This window comes from Dendrobates tinctorius, unplaced genomic scaffold (assembly GCF_039654945.1).
Source record: "Dendrobates tinctorius isolate UK_male_01 unplaced genomic scaffold, ASM3965494v1 ptg000130l, whole genome shotgun sequence".
In the NCBI taxonomy this organism is placed as follows: Eukaryota; Metazoa; Chordata; class Amphibia; order Anura; family Dendrobatidae; genus Dendrobates; species Dendrobates tinctorius.
Window position 1 is genome coordinate 2835886 of NW_027361798.1, and position 18677 is coordinate 2854562.

At 48.6% G+C, this 18677-nt stretch overlaps 2 protein-coding genes across 10 annotated transcripts in view; both read right to left on the reverse strand.

The window, feature by feature from the left end:
• Positions 1-830: 830 nt before the first annotated feature.
• Positions 831-18677, reverse strand: part of LRRC24 (leucine rich repeat containing 24) — a 121068-nt gene continuing 103221 nt past the window's right edge. For 5 of the 9 annotated variants that reach the window (XM_073543250.1, XM_073543251.1, XM_073543252.1 and 2 more), the window contains exons 3-5: positions 4267-4545; positions 3869-4037; positions 831-2811 (exon numbers count right to left, since the gene is read on the reverse strand). In XM_073543250.1, coding sequence (XP_073399351.1) covers positions 1805-2811; positions 3869-4037; positions 4267-4545 — 1455 coding nt within the window. In that variant the 3' untranslated portion in view covers positions 831-1804. Of the gene's footprint in view, positions 2812-3868; positions 4038-4266; positions 4546-10595; positions 10774-18677 lie in introns of all 9 variants that reach the window. The other 4 variants (XM_073543243.1, XM_073543246.1, XM_073543244.1 and 1 more) reach the window with 1 other exon arrangement.
• Positions 6261-8550, reverse strand: LOC141047968 (uncharacterized). Its single transcript, XM_073543342.1, has 3 exons — positions 8506-8550; positions 7182-8316; positions 6261-7142 (listed from the first exon to the last, which is right to left on the reverse strand). The coding sequence occupies exons 1-2, from the start codon at positions 8548-8550 to the stop codon at positions 7369-7371; spliced, it is 993 nt and encodes a 330-aa protein (XP_073399443.1). The 3' UTR covers positions 6261-7142; positions 7182-7368.

The following is an 18677-nucleotide window of genomic DNA, read 5'->3' on the forward strand; positions in this document are numbered from 1 at the left end:
CCCCGTCCTCCATGTGCTCCCTGTCCTTCCTGCTGCTCCCCGTCCTCCATGTGCTCCCTGTCCTCCCTGCTGCTCCCCGTCCTCCCTGCTGCTCCCCGTCCTCCATGTGCTCCCTGTCCTTCCTGCTGCTCCCCGTCCTCCATGTGCTCCCCGTCCTCCCTGCTGCTCCCCGTCCTCCCTGCTGCTCCCCGTCCTCCATGGTGCTCCTTGTCCTCCTGTAATCTCTACATGGGTTGAGAGCACGCTTAGGCCTGTTGATGTATTACAAATGTCCCAGATAATAAAACAGCTCTAAATACTGTGACCAAATAGTCGGGACACATCAGATGCTTCACCGCTGATGGGTTTGTTACAACTGAATCCTGTCTGGACTGGGAACCTTTTACCTGCACTGACAGTTTGTTACAATGTATCAGTGCCGGAGTTTAGTGCTGATGTGGGACTCATTGTTGAGACTGATACATTGTAACACTCCCATCAGTTGTATGAGCAGAACAAATAAAGTGCTACACTCCAAAAACCAAGTTACTGGATCCTCCTATCAGCAACATAGGAAATATCTTTCTGACTGAGTGGCCACCGCTGGGACTCCAAAGAGCTCAGCACTCGGCTCTCTCCAGCCATAAACGGCAGTCCCATGTACAATGGATGGAGCAGAGGCCAAGCATGCACAGCTACGCTCCAATCAGGACAGGGCTGCAAACACCCGTCCTCAGCATCAGCCCCCGATCCTTTGAATATTAACATTTTGGGGGGGAATAGCTCTATAGTTTTGGAGCATAAATGAGAATGTTTCCATTTGATGACATGAAGCAGAGATCTTGTAATGCTAAGCGAGTAAAATAGAAAGTTTATTACAAAGTTGCAGAACTTCTTGCCATGACTGAGGTTTATTCGCAGCAGACGGGATGAGCTATTTATCTGACAGCCGCTCCGAGGTCTCGCCTCCATGTCTTGCAAGGACCCGGGGCCGAGAGCTTCTTATCAGCCAGAGTCGGGAGAACCATTTCAAATGCAAGAAAAATCAGACATTGTGAAATGACAGGAGGATTTGTCATCTGACAGCGCGAGCGGCACACGTCTGCTATCAGTCCGGAGCTGTTAACGCTCAGATCCGTGCTGCTGCGCATTGACGAGACACATTACAAGCCTTCCACGTGAAGAGGTACGATGACAGGAGATCCGCAGAGCTCCATGAACCCGCTCCGCCATGCGGCCTCGTTGTCTCCTGCCTCCTGGAAGTGTCAGACATCGGTATTAAAATGCTGCCGCTGACAGCTGGGCGAGCTGTGTGTGACACAAGTAAGAATCAGGAAACTTCTCAAGAAGGCTGTCATGTCTGCACGTCACCTCTGTGCCACCAACCAAGGCGGCAACGAAGGCTTTCCTAGCTAGAAAGGAGAACAGAGGAGATCCTGGCGGGCTCACTGCAGCCGCACAACGTGGATCATTGTTCTGTAGAAAATAGGTGACATATTAAAATTTGCAGTATTATTTTTTCCCTTTTTTCAACCCTCCCCCCATCCCTGCACATCACAATTACAACCAACTAGATTGTTCTTTAAAACCGGGTTTACTCCACAGATGTCTGCCCAATCACACTGATCCAGATGATGGAAGTGTCTGCCAATGGTCATTTTCACCCACCAATATTGGCTATCAAGTGTCCTACAATAAAACCTTTACACCTCGGCAGACAGACCAGTGTCATGGCAGGTGAGGAAGATTTCCATCAGAGCAACTGGCCATTTGCACAACCAATTTAGATTGATATTGGTCATATATCTGTCCGGGTAATAGTTCCCTAACAGTGTATTTCATAGGCGATCTGCTGCTGGAACAGAAAGCCTTGGTTCATGAAAATGTCATTGATCTGCCGCTCAGCCTCTTCCTCTAGTGTCTGAGTTTCTTGGTCCTGCAGATCATCGGTCAGCTCCGTCAGACCGGTGAAGCTGCTCATCCCTTCGGGGTCCTTGTAGGTCGGGAAATGAGCCTTGCTTCTGTCTATGACAAACATCTCATGTCCACGTTCATCCCTGTACTCTTCCAGTTGGGCAAAGGTGGTCGGCCCGTCAGAATAGTCATTGACATACAGAACGTTCTCCTCTTTTTTAGACTTTTTTCTCTTGTGATGCTTTCTGTAGATCATGACGATCAGAAGCATGGCGGTCAGGGCCAGCAAGGAGATGCCAATGGCAATGGCCGTCTGAGTGGCCATGCTAAGCGCAGTAAACTCCATGCTCTCCATGTCATATAGAGGCTCCTGGCTGATATCCACAGACGTGTATGAGCGGGACTGCTGGTTGGACAGGTTGACGGTCAAGTGAAACAAGACCTTAGCTGTTCCCCCAGGATTAGAGGCCACGCATTCATACTTCCCAGCATGAGACATGGTGATATTATTCAGTAACAGCATCCCACTTCCCGTATCGGAGTCAAACTGCTCCCCCACGCTTCTTTCGCTCAACTCGAAGAGCCTACTGCTAGTTGACCTTAAATGACTTTTGGGTGGACTTGTGCGAGCGTGGGCGACTTTCCTCCAAGTAACCAGTGGCTGAGGATATCCCGTAGCTCGACAGGACACCCGAAGTTCATCCCCCAGACGAGCAGTAATCTCCATGGGTTCTACCAGGACTACTGGGGGGATACAGATAAGGCTGTTTCCGGAGATTTCCAGCAGACTTTGGTGGGACAGTCTCGGTGGTTCAGAGCAGATGAGTTTCTTGTCGAAAGAGGTTAGAAGACGTTTGCCTTCTTCTTTCATCCACGCCCGGAGCCAATGAAGGGCACAGTCACATCTCCAAGGGTTTTCTGAAAACAGAGAACAGTATTGTTAATTCATATAGGGGTAGAATCTTCTTATAAATAAATGTCTATCGGTGGACCATGGCCTCGGAGGATTTAATGTGAAAGGTGTGAAATATGAGGTGTGATATGGTGTGTGGAGTATCATGTGGGGTGTTCATATCTATACTGATTTTAGGAATGTTGTCTTGTTGCTCTATATCATTCTGTGTATCCCCTCTAATGTGAGGATGCAGCATTTAATCTTAATTATCCAGATGTCTACTGTCAGAAAGTCAAGATGCGCAGACTATTGTTCATATGACCTTGTACGTATGAGCCTGGATATTGACTTTTGTGCTGCTGTTTGCTGCAGCTCACTGTACTGCTACCTTTGCAAGACCGGAACATAGGGTAATTGAACAATAGATGTTTGTTAATATGTTGATTACACATTGTACCAGGTCAGCTTGTTTGTTGACCTGCAAAACAGAGGAGACTTTTCTTGGGCAGCACTGCCATATTGATTTCTAAGTGGAGGATTGTGTCTCTCATCTCCCGGGGCATTTATCCCGTTACTGACTGTAGTCGTGTTCCTGGATTATTTTATCCTCTGTGTGGTGGATCGTTTGCATGTAGTAAAGGTTCTTGGGATTGTTCACTCATCTCTTGCTCTGTAGAATGTGCGATACTGAAGTAGGACCCTGTGACAAATAAGCTACACCCACCACCTGACGGCGTTAGTTTATAGGTTGCGTCATATGTAGTAATAATAGAACCTTCAACTTTCCAATTGAAAATCAATAGGTTTTTTTTGCATTTGATCTCACAGTTCAGAACACTTGTTGCACAGTGGACTGCAGAAAATGTGCTTTATGAATTACGTAGTGGACGATGGTGCAAGCGACGGACTCTTATTGGCTTACTGATGGCCTGTCTGTAGGATGAGCGACGCAGCCCCACAGCATTTATCTTCCCACAGTCCCAGACTAGAAAAGAACCGGAACAGCAAATACTGCCCCAAGACTGCAGCATGTAGCAAGGACCAAACTGAGTGCTCATGGGAACATATTGGTGCCAGTACCTGTCAGGCGCAGCACCTGGAGGCTGATCAGAGGCCGCAGAGCTGCGCGGCTTATGGTGCGCAGATTGTTTTTGCTGAGGTCGAGCAGAGCGAGTGAGGACAATCCTGAGAAGGCCTGTTCCTGGAGGATCTCAATGTCATTCTCCTGCAAATGCAGCTCCTGCAGTCTCTGTAAAACGGGAAATAACAGAACATTTTCGTGGGATATCGTCTACAATAGAGATTCGAGCTAATGTCCTACATTCATGTAAAAAATGTCCTATGTGCCAAACGTACTACTATGTGCCAAGGTGTCCTCTGCATATCCCCTGAGCCGCTAACCCCGGTCGCATTCATTTAATGCATTCATAGAACATTGCTCGAAGTCTACAGAGACCGTGGTGAGATGTAGCACGCACCTGCAGGTCAGAGAAGGTGTATGCCAGCAGTCTGGTGATCTGGTTTCCTGCCAGGTACAGGACCCTCAGGTGCTCCAGCCCTTTGAAGATGCTGCTGTTGATGAGATGGATACGATTCCCGTTGAGAGCAAGCTCCACCAGATGCTGCTGAGCTTTGAAGGCTTCGGGTTCCAGGCCGGAGATGGTATTGTTCTGGATATACAAATACTGGAGGCCCGATAAAGGAGACAGATCGTGCTGCTGAATCTGAGAGATTGCATTATCCTGCAGGAACACGGTCTGAGGATAGAAAAGAAAGACGTGCACGTGTGGAGCGAGGCTTCACATCAACTACAACCCTCCAGATCTGTGCCCTGCGCGTTTCATCATCCCGGACTCTACCTTTACCTGGAGCACAATGAATGATGGATGCTGGAGATCCTTCTCTGAACATTATTAATGGATTAGATTTTCATCCTCAGTCCGAAATAACAAACACTAGAAGATCCTGTCAGGGAGGTCCACGCACTCCCCCACAACCCTCCTCAATCATACTGACCAACATCTGCTCTCAGCCGCGTCTACCATGCAGCCACATCATCAGAACGGATACCTGGCAAGATCCATAACAAGGTCCTCAGGGTCCAGATAATGGGTAATGGCTGTGCGGACTCATTAACATTTCTGTCCACCCGCATGCCCCTTCACCTTCCTGCTGTACAATCAGACCAGAACATGGCGGAGCCGTAACAATGAATTATACTCTCTGGATCTGACATTACCGGAGACCTAACTTCCGGTGGACCCTCGGAGGTCCTCCTGCACATCAGTCCAGATATTATAGGGTTCCTCCTCCTCACATAATGATGGAAGTGAGCTTCAGCTCAGCCTGGTGTCTACACTACCTGGAAAACTTCTTCATACCCCGTGAACTTTTAAACATTTTTCACGTTACAGCCAAACACTGAAATGTATATTATTGGGATTTTCTGTGAAACAAACACAAAGTAACAAGAATTAGTGACGAGCCAGGCCTGCCTCACATTTCAGTTATTTGACGTCAAAATCCGCCAGGCTGTGAAAAAACGGATCCGTTACCATCGTGACACAAACGGATGCCACCGAATCCGCTTTAGTAGGTAGTGACCGAAAGATAAAGGAAAACGAGTCTGGGAGAGAGAGAGAGGGAGGGGGGTACAGAGGGACGGAGGGAGAGGGGGACGGAGGGAGAGGGGGACGGAGGGAGAGGGGGACGGAGGGAGAGGGAGAGAGAGGGGGAGAGGGAGAGAGAGAGGGGGAGAGGGAGAGAGAGGGGGAGAGGGAGAGAGAGAGGGGGAGAGGGAGAGAGAGGGGGAGAGGGAGAGAGAGAGGGGGAGAGGGAGAGAGAGGGGGAGAGGGAGAGAGAGAGGGAGGGGGGTACAGAGGGACGGAGGGAGAGGGGGACGGAGGGAGAGGGGGACGGAGGGAGAGGGGGACGGAGGGAGAGGGGGACGGAGGGAGAGGGGGACGGAGGGAGAGGGGGACGGAGGGAGAGGGGGACGGAGGGAGAGAGAGAGGGGGAGAGGGAGAGAGAGAGGGGGAGAGAGAGAGGGGGAGAGGGAGAGAGAGAGGGGGAGAGGGAGAGAGAGAGGGGGAGAGGGAGAGAGAGAGGGGGAGAGGGAGAGAGAGAGGGGGAGAGGGAGAGAGAGAGGGGGAGAGAGAGAGGGAGAGAGAGAGAGGGAGGGGGAGAGGGAGGGAGAGGGAGAGAGAGAGAGAGAGAGAGAGAGGGGGAGAGGGAGAGAGAGAGGGGGAGAGGGAGAGAGAGAGGGAGGGGGGTACAGAGGGACGGAGGGAGAGGGGGACGGAGGGAGAGGGGGACGGAGGGAGAGGGGGACGGAGGGAGAGGGGGACGGAGGGAGAGGGGGACGGAGGGAGAGGGGGACGGAGGGAGAGAGAGAGGGGGAGAGGGAGAGAGAGAGGGGGAGAGAGAGAGGGGGAGAGGGAGAGAGAGAGGGGGAGAGGGAGAGAGAGAGGGGGAGAGGGAGAGAGAGAGGGGGAGAGAGAGAGGGGGAGAGGGAGAGAGAGAGGGGGAGAGAGAGGGAGAGAGAGAGGGAGGGGGAGAGGGGGGGAGAGGGAGGGGGAGAGGGAGGGAGAGGGAGAGAGAGAGAGAGAGAGGGAGGGGGAGAGGGAGAGAGAGGGGGAGAGAGGGGGAGAGAGGGGGACAGAGGGAGAGGGGGGACAGAGGGAGAGGGGGGACAGAGGAAGAGGGGGGACAGAGGAAGAGGGGGGACAGAGGAAGAGGGGGAGAGAGACACAGGGGGAGAGAGCGAGAGGGAGAGAGACACAGGGGGAGAGAGCGAGATGGAGAGAGACACAGTGGGAGAGAGATACAGGGGGAGAGCGCAAAAGGGAGAGAGAGGGGGGGGGGGAGAGAGAGGGAGAGGGGGGAGAGAGAGGGGGGGAGAAGGGGAGAGGGAGAGAGAGATTTTCTGCTGCCAGAACGGAATTTGGGGTTAAGTTTCTAGCAAAAAAATCCTTACGGGCAGGCTCAGTGTGAAAAAGCTGATCCGTTGCCGGATTCCGTCAAAAAATGGTTGGCAACGGATCTGCCACTCATTGTCCGTCCACTCAAGTCAGCGGACGCCAAAATTTTGGCGGATCTGTCAAAAACCGCCGCTAATGCAAGTCAATGGGAAAAAAAATGGCGGATCCGTTTTTTTGGCAAAACGACGGACTTTGACTGACGTAAAAAAACTGAAGTGTGAAACAGGCATAAAGGAAACGATACAAGGTTTTCTACTTATTTACAAAATAGAAATTCTAAAATTGTGAGGTTCATTTGTCTTCAGCCCCCCTGAGTATGTACTTTGTAGGACCACCTTTCTCTGCTGCAGTCTATTGGGGTCTGTCTCCCCCACCTTTCTCTGCTGCAGTTTTTTAGGGTCTGTCTCTCCCACCTTTCTCTGCTGTATTTGGGGGTCTGTCTCTCCCACCTTTCTCTGCAGTCTTTTGGGGTCTTTCTCTCCACCTTTCTCTGCTGCAGTCTTTTGGGGTCTTTCTCTCCCACCTTTCTCTGCAGTCTTTTGGGGTCTGTCTCTCTCACATTTCTCTGCTGCAGTCTTTTGAGGTCCGTCTCTCCCACCTTTATCTGCTGCAGTGTTTTGGGGTCTGTCTCCCCCAACTTTCTCTGTTGCAGTCTATTGGGGTCTGTCTCTCCTGCTGCAGTCTTTTGGGGTCTGTCTCTCCCACCTTTCTCTGCGGCAGTCTTTTGGGGTCTGTCTCTCCCACCTTTCTCTGCTGCAGTCTTTTGAGGTCCGTCTCTCCCACCTTTCTCTGCTGTAGTCTTTTGGGGTCTGTCTCTCCCACCTTTCTCTGCTGCAGTCTTTTGGGGTCGGTCTCTCTCACCTTTCTCTGCTGCAGTCTTTTGGGGTCCGTCTCTCCCACCTTTCTCTGCTGCAGTCTTTTGGGGTCTGTCTCTCCAACCTTTCTCTGCTGCAGTCTTTTGGGGTCTGTCTCTCCACCTTTCTCTGCTGCAGTCTTTTGGGGTCTGTCTCTCCCACCTTTCTCTGCTGCAGTCTTTAGAGGTCTGTCTCTCCCACCTTTCTCTGCTGCAGTCTTTTGGGCTCCGTCTCTCCCACCTTTCTCTGCTGCAGTCTTTTGGGATCTGTCTCTCCCACCTTTCTCTGCAGTCTTTTGGGATCTGTCTCTCCCACCTTTCTCTGCTGCAGTCTTTTGGGGTCGGTCTCTCTCACCTTTCTCTGCAGTCTTTTGGGATCTGTCTCTCCCACCTTTCTCTGCAGTCTTTTGGGGTCTGTCTCTCCCACCTTTCTCTGCTGCAGTCTTTTGGGGTCGGTCTCTCTCACCTTTCTCTGCAGTCTTTTGAAGTCCGTCTCTCCCACCTTTCTCTGCTGCAGTCTTTTGGGGTCTGTCTCTCTCACCTTTCTCTGCTGCAGTCTTTTGGGATCTGTCTCTCCCACCTTTCTCTGCAGTCTTTTGGGATCTGTCTCTCCCACCTTTCTCTGCAATCTTTTGGGGTCTGTCTCTCCCACCTTTCTCTGCTGCAGTCTTTTTGGATCTGTCTCTCCCACCTTCCTATGCTGCAGTTTTTTTAGGTCTGTGTCCCCCACCTTTCTCTGCTGCAGTCTTTTGGGGTCTGTCTCTCTCACCTTTCTCTGCTGCAGTCTTTTGGGGTCTGTCTCTCACCTTTCTCTGCTGCAGTCTTTTGGGGTCCGTCTCTCTCACCTTTCTCTGCTGCAGTCTTTTGGGTTATGTCTCTTTCACCTTTCTCTGCAGTCTTTTCGGGTTTGTCTCTTCAGCTTTGCACATCTAGAGGTGACATTTTGCCCCTTCTTTGCCCCCTCGCTGTCTCGTCAGTGACATTGGATGGAGACGTCTGTGATCAGTAATTTTCACGTCTTGTCACAGATTCTCTGGGTTTTGGGTCTGGACGGTGACTGCGCCGTTCACACCCATGAATATGCTCTGATCTGTACCCTCTATTGTAGATCTGGCAGGATGTTGAGAGTTGTTGTCCTGCTGAAGGTGAACCTATGTCCCAGTCGCAGGTTTTCTGCAGCCTGTAACAGGTTTTCCCCAGGATTGCCCTGTATTTAGCTCCAAACATCTTCTCATCGACTCTGACCAGCTTCCCTGCCCCTGCTGAAGAAAAGTCTCCCCACAGCAAGATGTTGGCACTGCCATGTGTGACGATGAGGATAGTGTTTTCAGGATGATTTGTAGTGTTAGTTTTCCACCACTCATAGCGTTTTGCATTTAGCCCAAAATCCTTGGTCTCATCTGACCACAGCCCTTTATTCCATATACTCGGTGTGTCCCCTACATGGCTTTTTGGAAACTACAAATGGGACTTATTTTGCTTTGAAAAATAGCTTCTTCTTGCCACTCCTTCATAAACGCCAGATTTGTGGAGTATATGACTAATAGCTGTCCTGTGGACAGATTCTCCCCTCTGAGCTCTGGATCTCTGCAGCTCCTCCAGTGACCATAGGCTTCTTGGTGGCTTCTCTAATTAGTGCTCTCCTTGTTCGTGATGTCAGGTTAGGTGGGCGACCATGTGTCGGTAGGTTTGCAGTTGTACCAAACTCATTCCAATTTTGGATGATGGGTTGAACAATGCTCCGTGAGATGTTCAGAGCTTGGGCTTTATTTTATAATCTAACCCAGTTTTCCTCCTCTCCACCACTTTATCCTTGACCTTAGAAATAGAAAAATGCCCAATAACTTTTTAAACACCAATGGAGGTAGTTTAAACAAGTAAACCGCCATATCAATCCAAATTCCACTCCATACATATAATCAATAGGATGTCATCCCCTTGAGAAAGCGGCCTGTGTGTACGTAAAATGCGCGTTGGGGTCCTACCTTCTGATTTGGGTCCGTGCAAATTTCTATTAGTAAGCCCCCCTTCTTACTTATGGTCATATGCCCACTTGGGTTTTAGATTTAGATGACTATGGGGTGAAGCCTGCTTACACATTGTATATAGCCAGTCACATTGTGTGACTTCTGTAATGGCTGACTATATTGTTATTTGATATGATGCACAGGATTTTTCTCCCCCTTGTTTTTGTGTCTTTCCTGTTTTATGCTATTTTGTTATATCTAGACAGTATTTTTACTAATAAAGTTGTAATTTTTTACTCAATTGAATTCTATACTCCGGTTGTTCTATTTTTTGTTTATCCCTGACCTGTCTGGTGAGCGCCTTTGTTTTCATGATGCTGTTTGATCCCTAATGTTCTCACTCAAATCTCTAAAGCCTTCACAGAACAGCTGTAGTTATACTGAGAAGAACTCACCCAGGTGGGCGCAATTTACTAATTCTGTGACTTATGGAGGCGACTGGTTACTCATGATTTTATTTAGTGGCATCAGACCACAGGAGGCTAAATACAAATGCACCTCACAATTTTAGATTTATATTTTTATAAAAATTAGAAAACATCACCTCATTCCCTTTACATGTCACAAATACTTGTGACTTTGTGTTGGTATCATAGAAAATCCATTTTGGTTTGTGAATGTAACATGAAAAAGGTGGAAAAGTTCAAGAGGTATGAAGACTTTTTCATGGCACTGTATCTAAGGCTCTAACATTGATGTGAGCTCCCTTCTCCTATCGACTGCAAGTTCTGGGCATGGATGAAAATAATAGAGCTCATGCCAGGTGCCACAAGAATGAATGTCATTAGACATGTGCAGAGAGCAATGGCAACCTCCAACCACCAGATACCATACATCTGACAGACGAGCATATTCCAAGTGTTAAAGATGCCCAACATACTGCAAATCATGACATTATTATCAGGAATTATAATAACTGGTTTGTAAAAAGAGAAATAGTGGCACACCTGAGTGGAGGGATGGATGCTGGCTGGAATGTTCTTCAGACCCTTGGACCCACACTCCACGGTCATACTGTAACAGCGACACTCAGCTGGGCAGGCTTGAACACGATCGGCCAGGAATATTACAAGCAAAATAGCAGCAATGATGAACGAACAATACAATGATGCCATCTTCTTGGGGCTGCCAAAAGAAATGAAGAGCAAGCAAGAGATGTACTCAATAGTCCAACGACAAGAAGTCAATGCAAGATTGTCACCAGGTGAGCAGGGGACCTCCATGACAAGAAGTCAACCCAAAATTGTCCCCAGGTGAGCAGGGGACCTCATGGACAAGAAGTCAACCCAAGATTGTCCCCAGGTGAGCGGGGGACCTCCATGACAAGAAGTCAACACAAAATTGTCCCCAGGTGAGCGGGGGACCTCCATGACAAGAAGTCAACCCAAGATTGTCCCCAAATGAGCGGGGGACCTCCATGACAAGAAGTCAACCCAAGATTGTCCCCAGGTGAGTGGGGGGACCTCCATGACAAGAAGTCAACCCAAAATCATCCCCAGTTGAGAGGGGGACCGACAACAAAAATAAAGAACAGACTCCTTGTGTTGGCTTTTGAAGTCATTCCCAATCCTTTCAATGTGAGAAAGTCTCAAATCTTAAGGAATAAGATGGAACAAAACTGAGACGAAGTTTCCATTTAGCAGTACACACTGCCCACAAAAGCTGTCTCACAGACCTTAATAGCAACTATCCTAAAATAAAAAAGTAAAAAATAAATTACAAAAAAATGGATTTGTGAGTACGCACCGTAAAATCCTTTTCTCCGAGATGCTCATTGGAGGACACTGTGGGTGTATGCTTCTGCCACTTGGAGGCTGACACTAAGTGAAAAAAAAGAGGTTAGCTCCTCCTCCGTAGTATACACCCTCGCCCCTATTGCGGGCGGAAATCAGTTTGGTGCCAAAGCAGTAGGAGGACAACAAATCAGCATTAATACAGGTACAACATGTCAAAAAACATCACCCTTATCTCAAACTAGTAAATGTACCTAAATTTTAACAAAACAAGAGCCAACTGGCTATTAGGGTGTGTGCTGTGTCCCCCAATGAGCGTCTCGGAGAAAAGGATTTTACGGTGAGTACTCACAAAAATCCATGTTTCTCCTTCGCCTCATTGGAGGACACAGATACTGTGCGACGTCCTAAAGCAGTCCCTGGGTGAGAGATTGACTCACCGATCCAAGCTACATGCACCTCTTGTTTAAAGGTGCGCCACCGCTGCTTGGAGAATCCTTCTACCCAGGCTCGCATCCGCCAAAGCCTGAGTATGACTATTAAAATGTCTGGCAAATGTGTGCAGGCTGGACCAGGTTGCTGCTTGCAAGCCTGTTCTGTCGAAGCCTGATGCCGAGGCGCCCGCTGCCCAAGTAGAGTGCGCTCTGATCCCTGCTGGAATCGGCGTGCCTCTAATGCGGTAGGACTCCTAAAATGTCAAACAAAAAAAATCTGGCTATGGTCAAATTTGAGGTAGTGAGTCCCCTTCCTGCGCCCTTCGGGGAGCACGAACAGCGTGTTCGTCTGACGAAAGGGAGCGGTCCTTGACCTGTACCCCCGGAGGGCTCTTGCCAGGTTTACCGTGTGACGAGCCTCTTCCACACAGCTGGACAAAATAAAGGCAAAACAATATCTTCATTAATGTAAAAAGAGGACACGACCTTTGGCAGAAAGGGAGGGGTTGGTCTGAGCACCCCTTATCCTTATGGAAAGCGAGGAATGGAGGTCGGCCGGATAGTGCCGTCAGCTCTGAAAAACCTGCCTGACAAAAGTGATGGCCACTAGGAACGCCACTTTCCCGGAAGGGAATCTCAAAGAAACCTTCTGAAGCGGTCCAAAAAAGGAGCTTCCTGCAGAACCCTTAGGACCAGATCAAGGTCCCAGGCATCCATAGGCGCCTTATAGGGAGGTACCAAGTAGGAGAGACCCTGGATGAAAGTCTTTACCTGTAACCTGGTAGCCATTCCGCACTGGGCCAGGACGGATAAAGCTGATTTTTGTCTCCTGCGGGAACTTGGGCCAGGCCCAAGTCTAGGCCCGACTGGAGAAAAAACAAGATGTTGGGGATCGAGAATCTCAGCGGAGAAACACCGCTTCCTCGACGCCAAGTGAAGAACACCCTCCAGGTGGTGGTAAATTCGTGCTGAGGTCGACTTCCGGGCGTTAACTATTGTAGCGACCACCTTGCTCCCAAACCCTGCCTGGATTAGAATCCAAGATTAACTGGCCATGCCGTCAAACACAGGGCCACTGAGCTCGAGTGGCAAATCGGCCCTTGAAAAAGTAGCTCTGGGCGTTCTGGCAATCGCCAAGGAACGTCGGCGAGCAGGAGCATTAGAACTGTGTACCACGCTCAATAGGACCAGTCTGGGGCCAGCCGAATCACCGGAGCCCCTTCCCTCTTGATCCTTTTGATGACTCTCGGCAGTAGCGACAGCGGGGGAAATAGATATGGGCGGCGACAATGGTTCCATAACAGAACCAACGCGTCTACCGATTGCCTGCGGATCCCAGGCCCGAGCGACGCATGTGAGCACCTTGGCATTCACTCTGGAAGCCAACAGATCCACATCTGGTGTTCCCCGCAGCAAAAATAAATCTGCTGGAAGACTTCGGGATGTAGAGATCACTCTCCCCTGAGAAAGTCTGCCGCCCAATTTTCCACGCTCGGGATGAGAGCTGCTGAGATCACCGAGTTGTTTGACCCACTGAAGAACGTGCCCCACGCATGGTTGCTCTGCTGCGGGTGCACCCTTGATGATCTATATAGACCACCGCCGTAGCTTTGTCTGATTGAATTCGGACAAGGCGGCCTGCAGAAAGTGATGAAACTGTTGCAGAGCCAGCCAAATTGCCCGTATCTCCACTAGTTTGGTCGGGAGGAGAGCCTCCAGCGGGACCACCGCCCTTGGGTCGTGTGGTGGCGAAAACCCTGCTCCCCAGTCGAGGAGACTGGCTTTGGTTGTCATCACCAACCAATGGTCTGGGCAAAAAGGACTTCCCCTGGGACAGAGAGGGACTGGTTATCCACCATTCGAGCGACTCCCTGACTTGACAGGATCGCCGGCCCCACTGAACGAACGTGAACGGAATTCTTGTCCCAGGCTGACAAGAGGGCGCGCTGCAGGGGTCGAAGAAGGAACTGGCGAACGGTAACGCTTCTATTGCCGCCACCATTTCTCTTAGAATCCTCATCCCATACCAGCTGAAATGAGGGACTGGATGGCGAAGTGTCCAGACTCCCTCCTAAGAGTAAGGGCCTCTTCCTGAGGAGAATTACCAGCCCTTGCAAATGTGTCGAGGATCCTTCCTAAGAAGGAAAAACCTCTGAGCTGGCACAAGAGATGACTACCTCTCGCTGACCAACCCTAAGCGGCCAGGAGTATCCAGCGTGATGTTGACATTTTCCTCGCATGCCCGAAGGGCCCTTAACAAAGAGGTCGTCCAAGTAAGGTAAAAATGACTATGCCTCAAGAATGTAGCATGACCATGACAACTGTCATAACCCTTATGAACACTCCGGGAGCCTTGGCTAGCCCGAAGGGTAGTGTTATGAACTGAAAAATGTCGACCATTGATGTCGAAGCGCAGAAACCTCTAATGAGAAGGAAATAATGGGCTCGCCACCTGATGAAGGCATTCATGCTCAGCCTAGAATGGCCGGTGGCCATGTGCAGATATGCGTTCTGGATATCTATTGAGGCCAATTATTCTCCCCGCTCCATGGCCGATATAACTGACCGGAGAGACTCCATCCGAAAATGTCTGATGCTGACGAACCTGTTCAGAAGCCTCAGGTCCAAGACAGGTCTGACAGACGTGTTCCCTTTTTGTGAACCACAAACAGCCTGGAATCGCAACCCTGAGCCCTTTCGTGTTCTGGCACGGAAACGATGACTCCGTTGTACAGGAGCGATTCGATGGCCCCTAATAGAGCCCTTGCCTAGGTATCCACCTTGGGAAGACGAAAAAAGAAAAAAACGTCTTGGAGGGCATGTGACAAAATCTATTTTGTAAACCTGAGGCCACCAACTCCCTTACCCACGTGTCGCGTGCAACACTGAACCAGACGTGGCGGGATCAGAGTAGATGGCCGCCCACCTTGCCAGTGTCGTCTGGCAAACGCCTCGAGTCATTTAACCAACTATCTTTGGGATCTGGATCCCCTTGAGCTGGGCTGCTGAGTTCGCATTCTCCCCAATGGGTTGGATCTATATGAGATCTGCCGCTCCCTATCCTGGTTGGGGCGGCCAGAAGCGGGGGAATTGACCGCTGTGGTCCACCCGGGGTTGCGAAAAAGATCGAAAACGTGCCTGAAAAGGGTGCGAAAAAGGCAGTTTGATCCTTTGTTGAGGGAGAAAAAACACTCTTTCCTCCTGTGGAGTCAGAGATAAGCTTATCCAACCTCTCTCCAATAAACGGCCGCACTGATCATAAGACAGAAAAGTCAAGGACGTCTTGAAAGCAGAATTGGCCCGCCATCCATAGAGCTCTTATGGTAGAAATTGCGTTAGCGACAGCAAGTGCCGAGCAATTAGCCGCATGCAAAGACGCATTGATTACATAGTCCCAGGTCCATCGCCATCTGCCTCGCGATCTCCGATATCTCGGCAGGTAGCTCTGCTTCTGCGCGACTCTGTTTAACAATTCTGACCATGAATTCATGGCCTTGGCTGCCCAAGTCGCTGCGAACGAGGGAAAGAGCACTGATTCTGACACCTCACTTACTGAGCAAGAAGCTCTTTATGAGGCGATCTGTGGAATCCTTAATAGAGGAACCACTAGAAACGAAACAACAGGGTTTCAGTGGCTAGACGCGCCACCGGTGGAACCACCATCAGAGATTTCATCAATTTCTTACGGATATCCGGAAAATGGATACCTTACTTCGAGTGCCTTTTGACTCGAGAAACCCCCGTCTGGTCGTTCCCTGAGTCGCTGCACTATGTCCTCAAACTCAGGATAAGAGGAACCAATTCCGTGTGGCGGCTTCACTCGCTTAAACGCCACCTTATGGCCTAAAAGCCGCGGTGGAACCATCCTCAATCCTCAAGGTCTGACCGACGGCTTCTATGAGCCTGTCCACTATTTCACATGACCCCGGAGCATCCAGGTCAAGGTGTCTGTCTGAGTCGACCTGAGGTCTGCTCGCAATCAACCCTGGTGACGGGGAGAGAGAAGCAGGACTTACGGATGCCACAGCACCGGATGGACTGGGCGACACCCCAAGGATTCCTTCCACCGGGTCTGCCTAAAGTAAGAGCGGCCCCTGCAGGCCGAAGGCTCTAGTGAGGTGGAGGTCCCCTCTAAGGCCGACCAGCCACTGTCCCTGCCCCTATCTGGGCCCTGACGGAACTCGTGCTCTCGACCTGTGACAGTGATAGGGCCCACTCCGGGGGGGCTTGCGCATTGCCTGTTGCCACCAGGTAGAGGGGATGGGGTTAGTTTCTGAACGGTGCAGGCACCCTAGCTCCATCTAACCCCTTCAGGGGGTGAGGAGAGGGACCGTCCACTGCCTTGCAGCCCCACTATCGAGCGTTGGTGGAGCAGTGGGGGCCGCACAGACTAGTCTTGTGTCTCTGTGCAAGCCCATGGTTTCAATTCCTAGGGGTGGACAGGGATAAGTCCGGCATCGTGCCCCACGTCGCAGGAGAGGATACGTGGAGGGACACTCACACGTGCTCGCCCGTTGTTGGTTTGGGGAAATCGGACCCTTTCAATAGGATCCGTTGCCCCTGTCTCTTCTTCATAAAATAACAAACAAAAATAGATGTCTGGGGAAAAAAACCCAGATATGTCCCTCGGTGCGGTAAAGGATACGTGGAGACGATACTGAACACGTGCTCGCCTGTTGTTGGTCTGGGGAGATCAGACCCTTTCAATAGGATTCGCTGCCCCTGTGTTATCTTCATGGAAAAAAAGAGAAAAAAAAGAAGTCTGGAGAAAACCAGACACGTGTGCCTCCAAAGACACTAAGCAAAAAATTGATTTCCACCCGCAATAGTGGCGAGGGTGTATACTACGGAGGAGGAGCTAACCTCTTTTTTTCACTTAGTGTCAGCCTCCAAGTGGCAGAAGCATACACCCACAGTGTCTGTGTCCCCCAATGAGGCGAATGAGAAATTGCATGAATATAGTAATAATAATAAGGGTATTTAGTAAACATAATTTTGATCAAAATAATGTACAAGCCATCCCGCCACGTGAAGGCAACCCTTGTGGGGCTGTCGTAACTCTAGTATTTAAAACCTTTCCGCTTGTGAAGTGACGTAAATGTGAACAAGGATCGAGGGACTGAACCACCAGTAATAGAATAGGCCAGACACGGTGGATTTTCCAGCTCAGAAACAGGGCGGTCACACCCTTATGTGCACAGAATGCATACTGACCTAGATCTGAGCTGAAAAAGTAAATTAATGTGTATGCAAAATGTGAATGCATATAAACACATGACCATTACACAGAAAAAACAAAAAACAAATCCTAAAATAAAAAAGTATATATATATATATTTTTGCTTTTCTCTGTGGGTGTGACTGCCCTGTTTCTGAGCTGGGAAATCCACCCTGTCTGGCCTATGCTCTTACTAGTGGTCAGTCCCTCTTGTCCTTGTTCACATTTACATCACTTAACAAGTGGAAAGGTTTTAAATACAAGAGTGAGGACTGTCCCACAAGGGTTGCCGTGATGTGGCGGGATGGCTTGTACATTCTTTTGATCAACATTATGTTTACTAAATACCCTTATTATTATTACTACCTTCATGCAATTTTTGTAATTTATTTTTTACTTTTTTATTTTAGGATATTTGCTTTTTGTTTTTGTTTTTCTCTGGTAAATGGTCATGTGTTTATATGCATTAACATTTTGCATACACATTAATTTACTTTTTCAGCTCAGAGCTAGTTTCTTAATAGCAACTATATTCCAGGATTATTGTAAATATGTCTGCCGTGTGCATCCACACAACACTTTGCAGGCTTATGCATCATCTGATACATACGTTTTTTTCTGTTAACTGTAGTAGAGACAAACCGCAAAAATTCCAAATGAATTCATTTCGTGGTCATTTACCATACTTCTTCATGAAATATTTCTTAATTTACAGCCTCTCAAAACCAAGGGCACGGCCATGGGAGCAGAGATGTAACCTCCACATGGCAATTGACAACCCACCGTGCAACGGGAGCATGAGCACTGATGATAATGAATGGAAAAAAACAGCCAATTAATTAAAAGGCGAAGATAAGTGAAAAAACTTGTTGGCGCAGAAAGCTGTAAACCTGAAGTGTTCCCATAATCCCATGGTATAGAACCAAATATAAAAAAAGTATAAAATATAAGTTTATTATACTAAGGTTTTATAAGAGAAGTAAAAAGCAAAACAAAGTCACAGAAATGAAATTCTCATTGACAAACAGAAGAAAAAAAACAACGTGAAGATCTGAACAATCTACAAAGTTTTTTTTATTATATAATAAGTCACGGTCGTGTTGTCAAAGGTCTACACCAATACAATACTGCCCCATGTGCAAGAGTATAATTACTATAATACTGCCCCTATGTACAAGAATATAACTACTATAATATTGCCCCTATGTACAAGAATATAAGTACTATAATACTGCCCTCTATGTACAAGAATATAATTACTATAATACTGCCTCTATGTACAAGAATATAATTACTATAATACTGCCCCCTATGTACAAGAATATAATTACTATAATACTGCCCCTATGTACAAGACTATAACTACTATAATACTGCCCCTATGTACAAGAATATAACTACTATAATACTGCTCCTACGTACAAGAATATAACTACTATAATACTGCCCCCTATGTACAAGAACATAACTACTATAATACTGCTCCTATGTACAAGAATATAACTACTATAATACTGCCCCTATGTACAAGAATATAACTACTATAATACTGCCCCCTATGTACAAGAATATAATTACTATAATACTGCCCCCTATGTACAAGAATATAACTACTATAATACTGCCCCCTATGTACAAGAATAT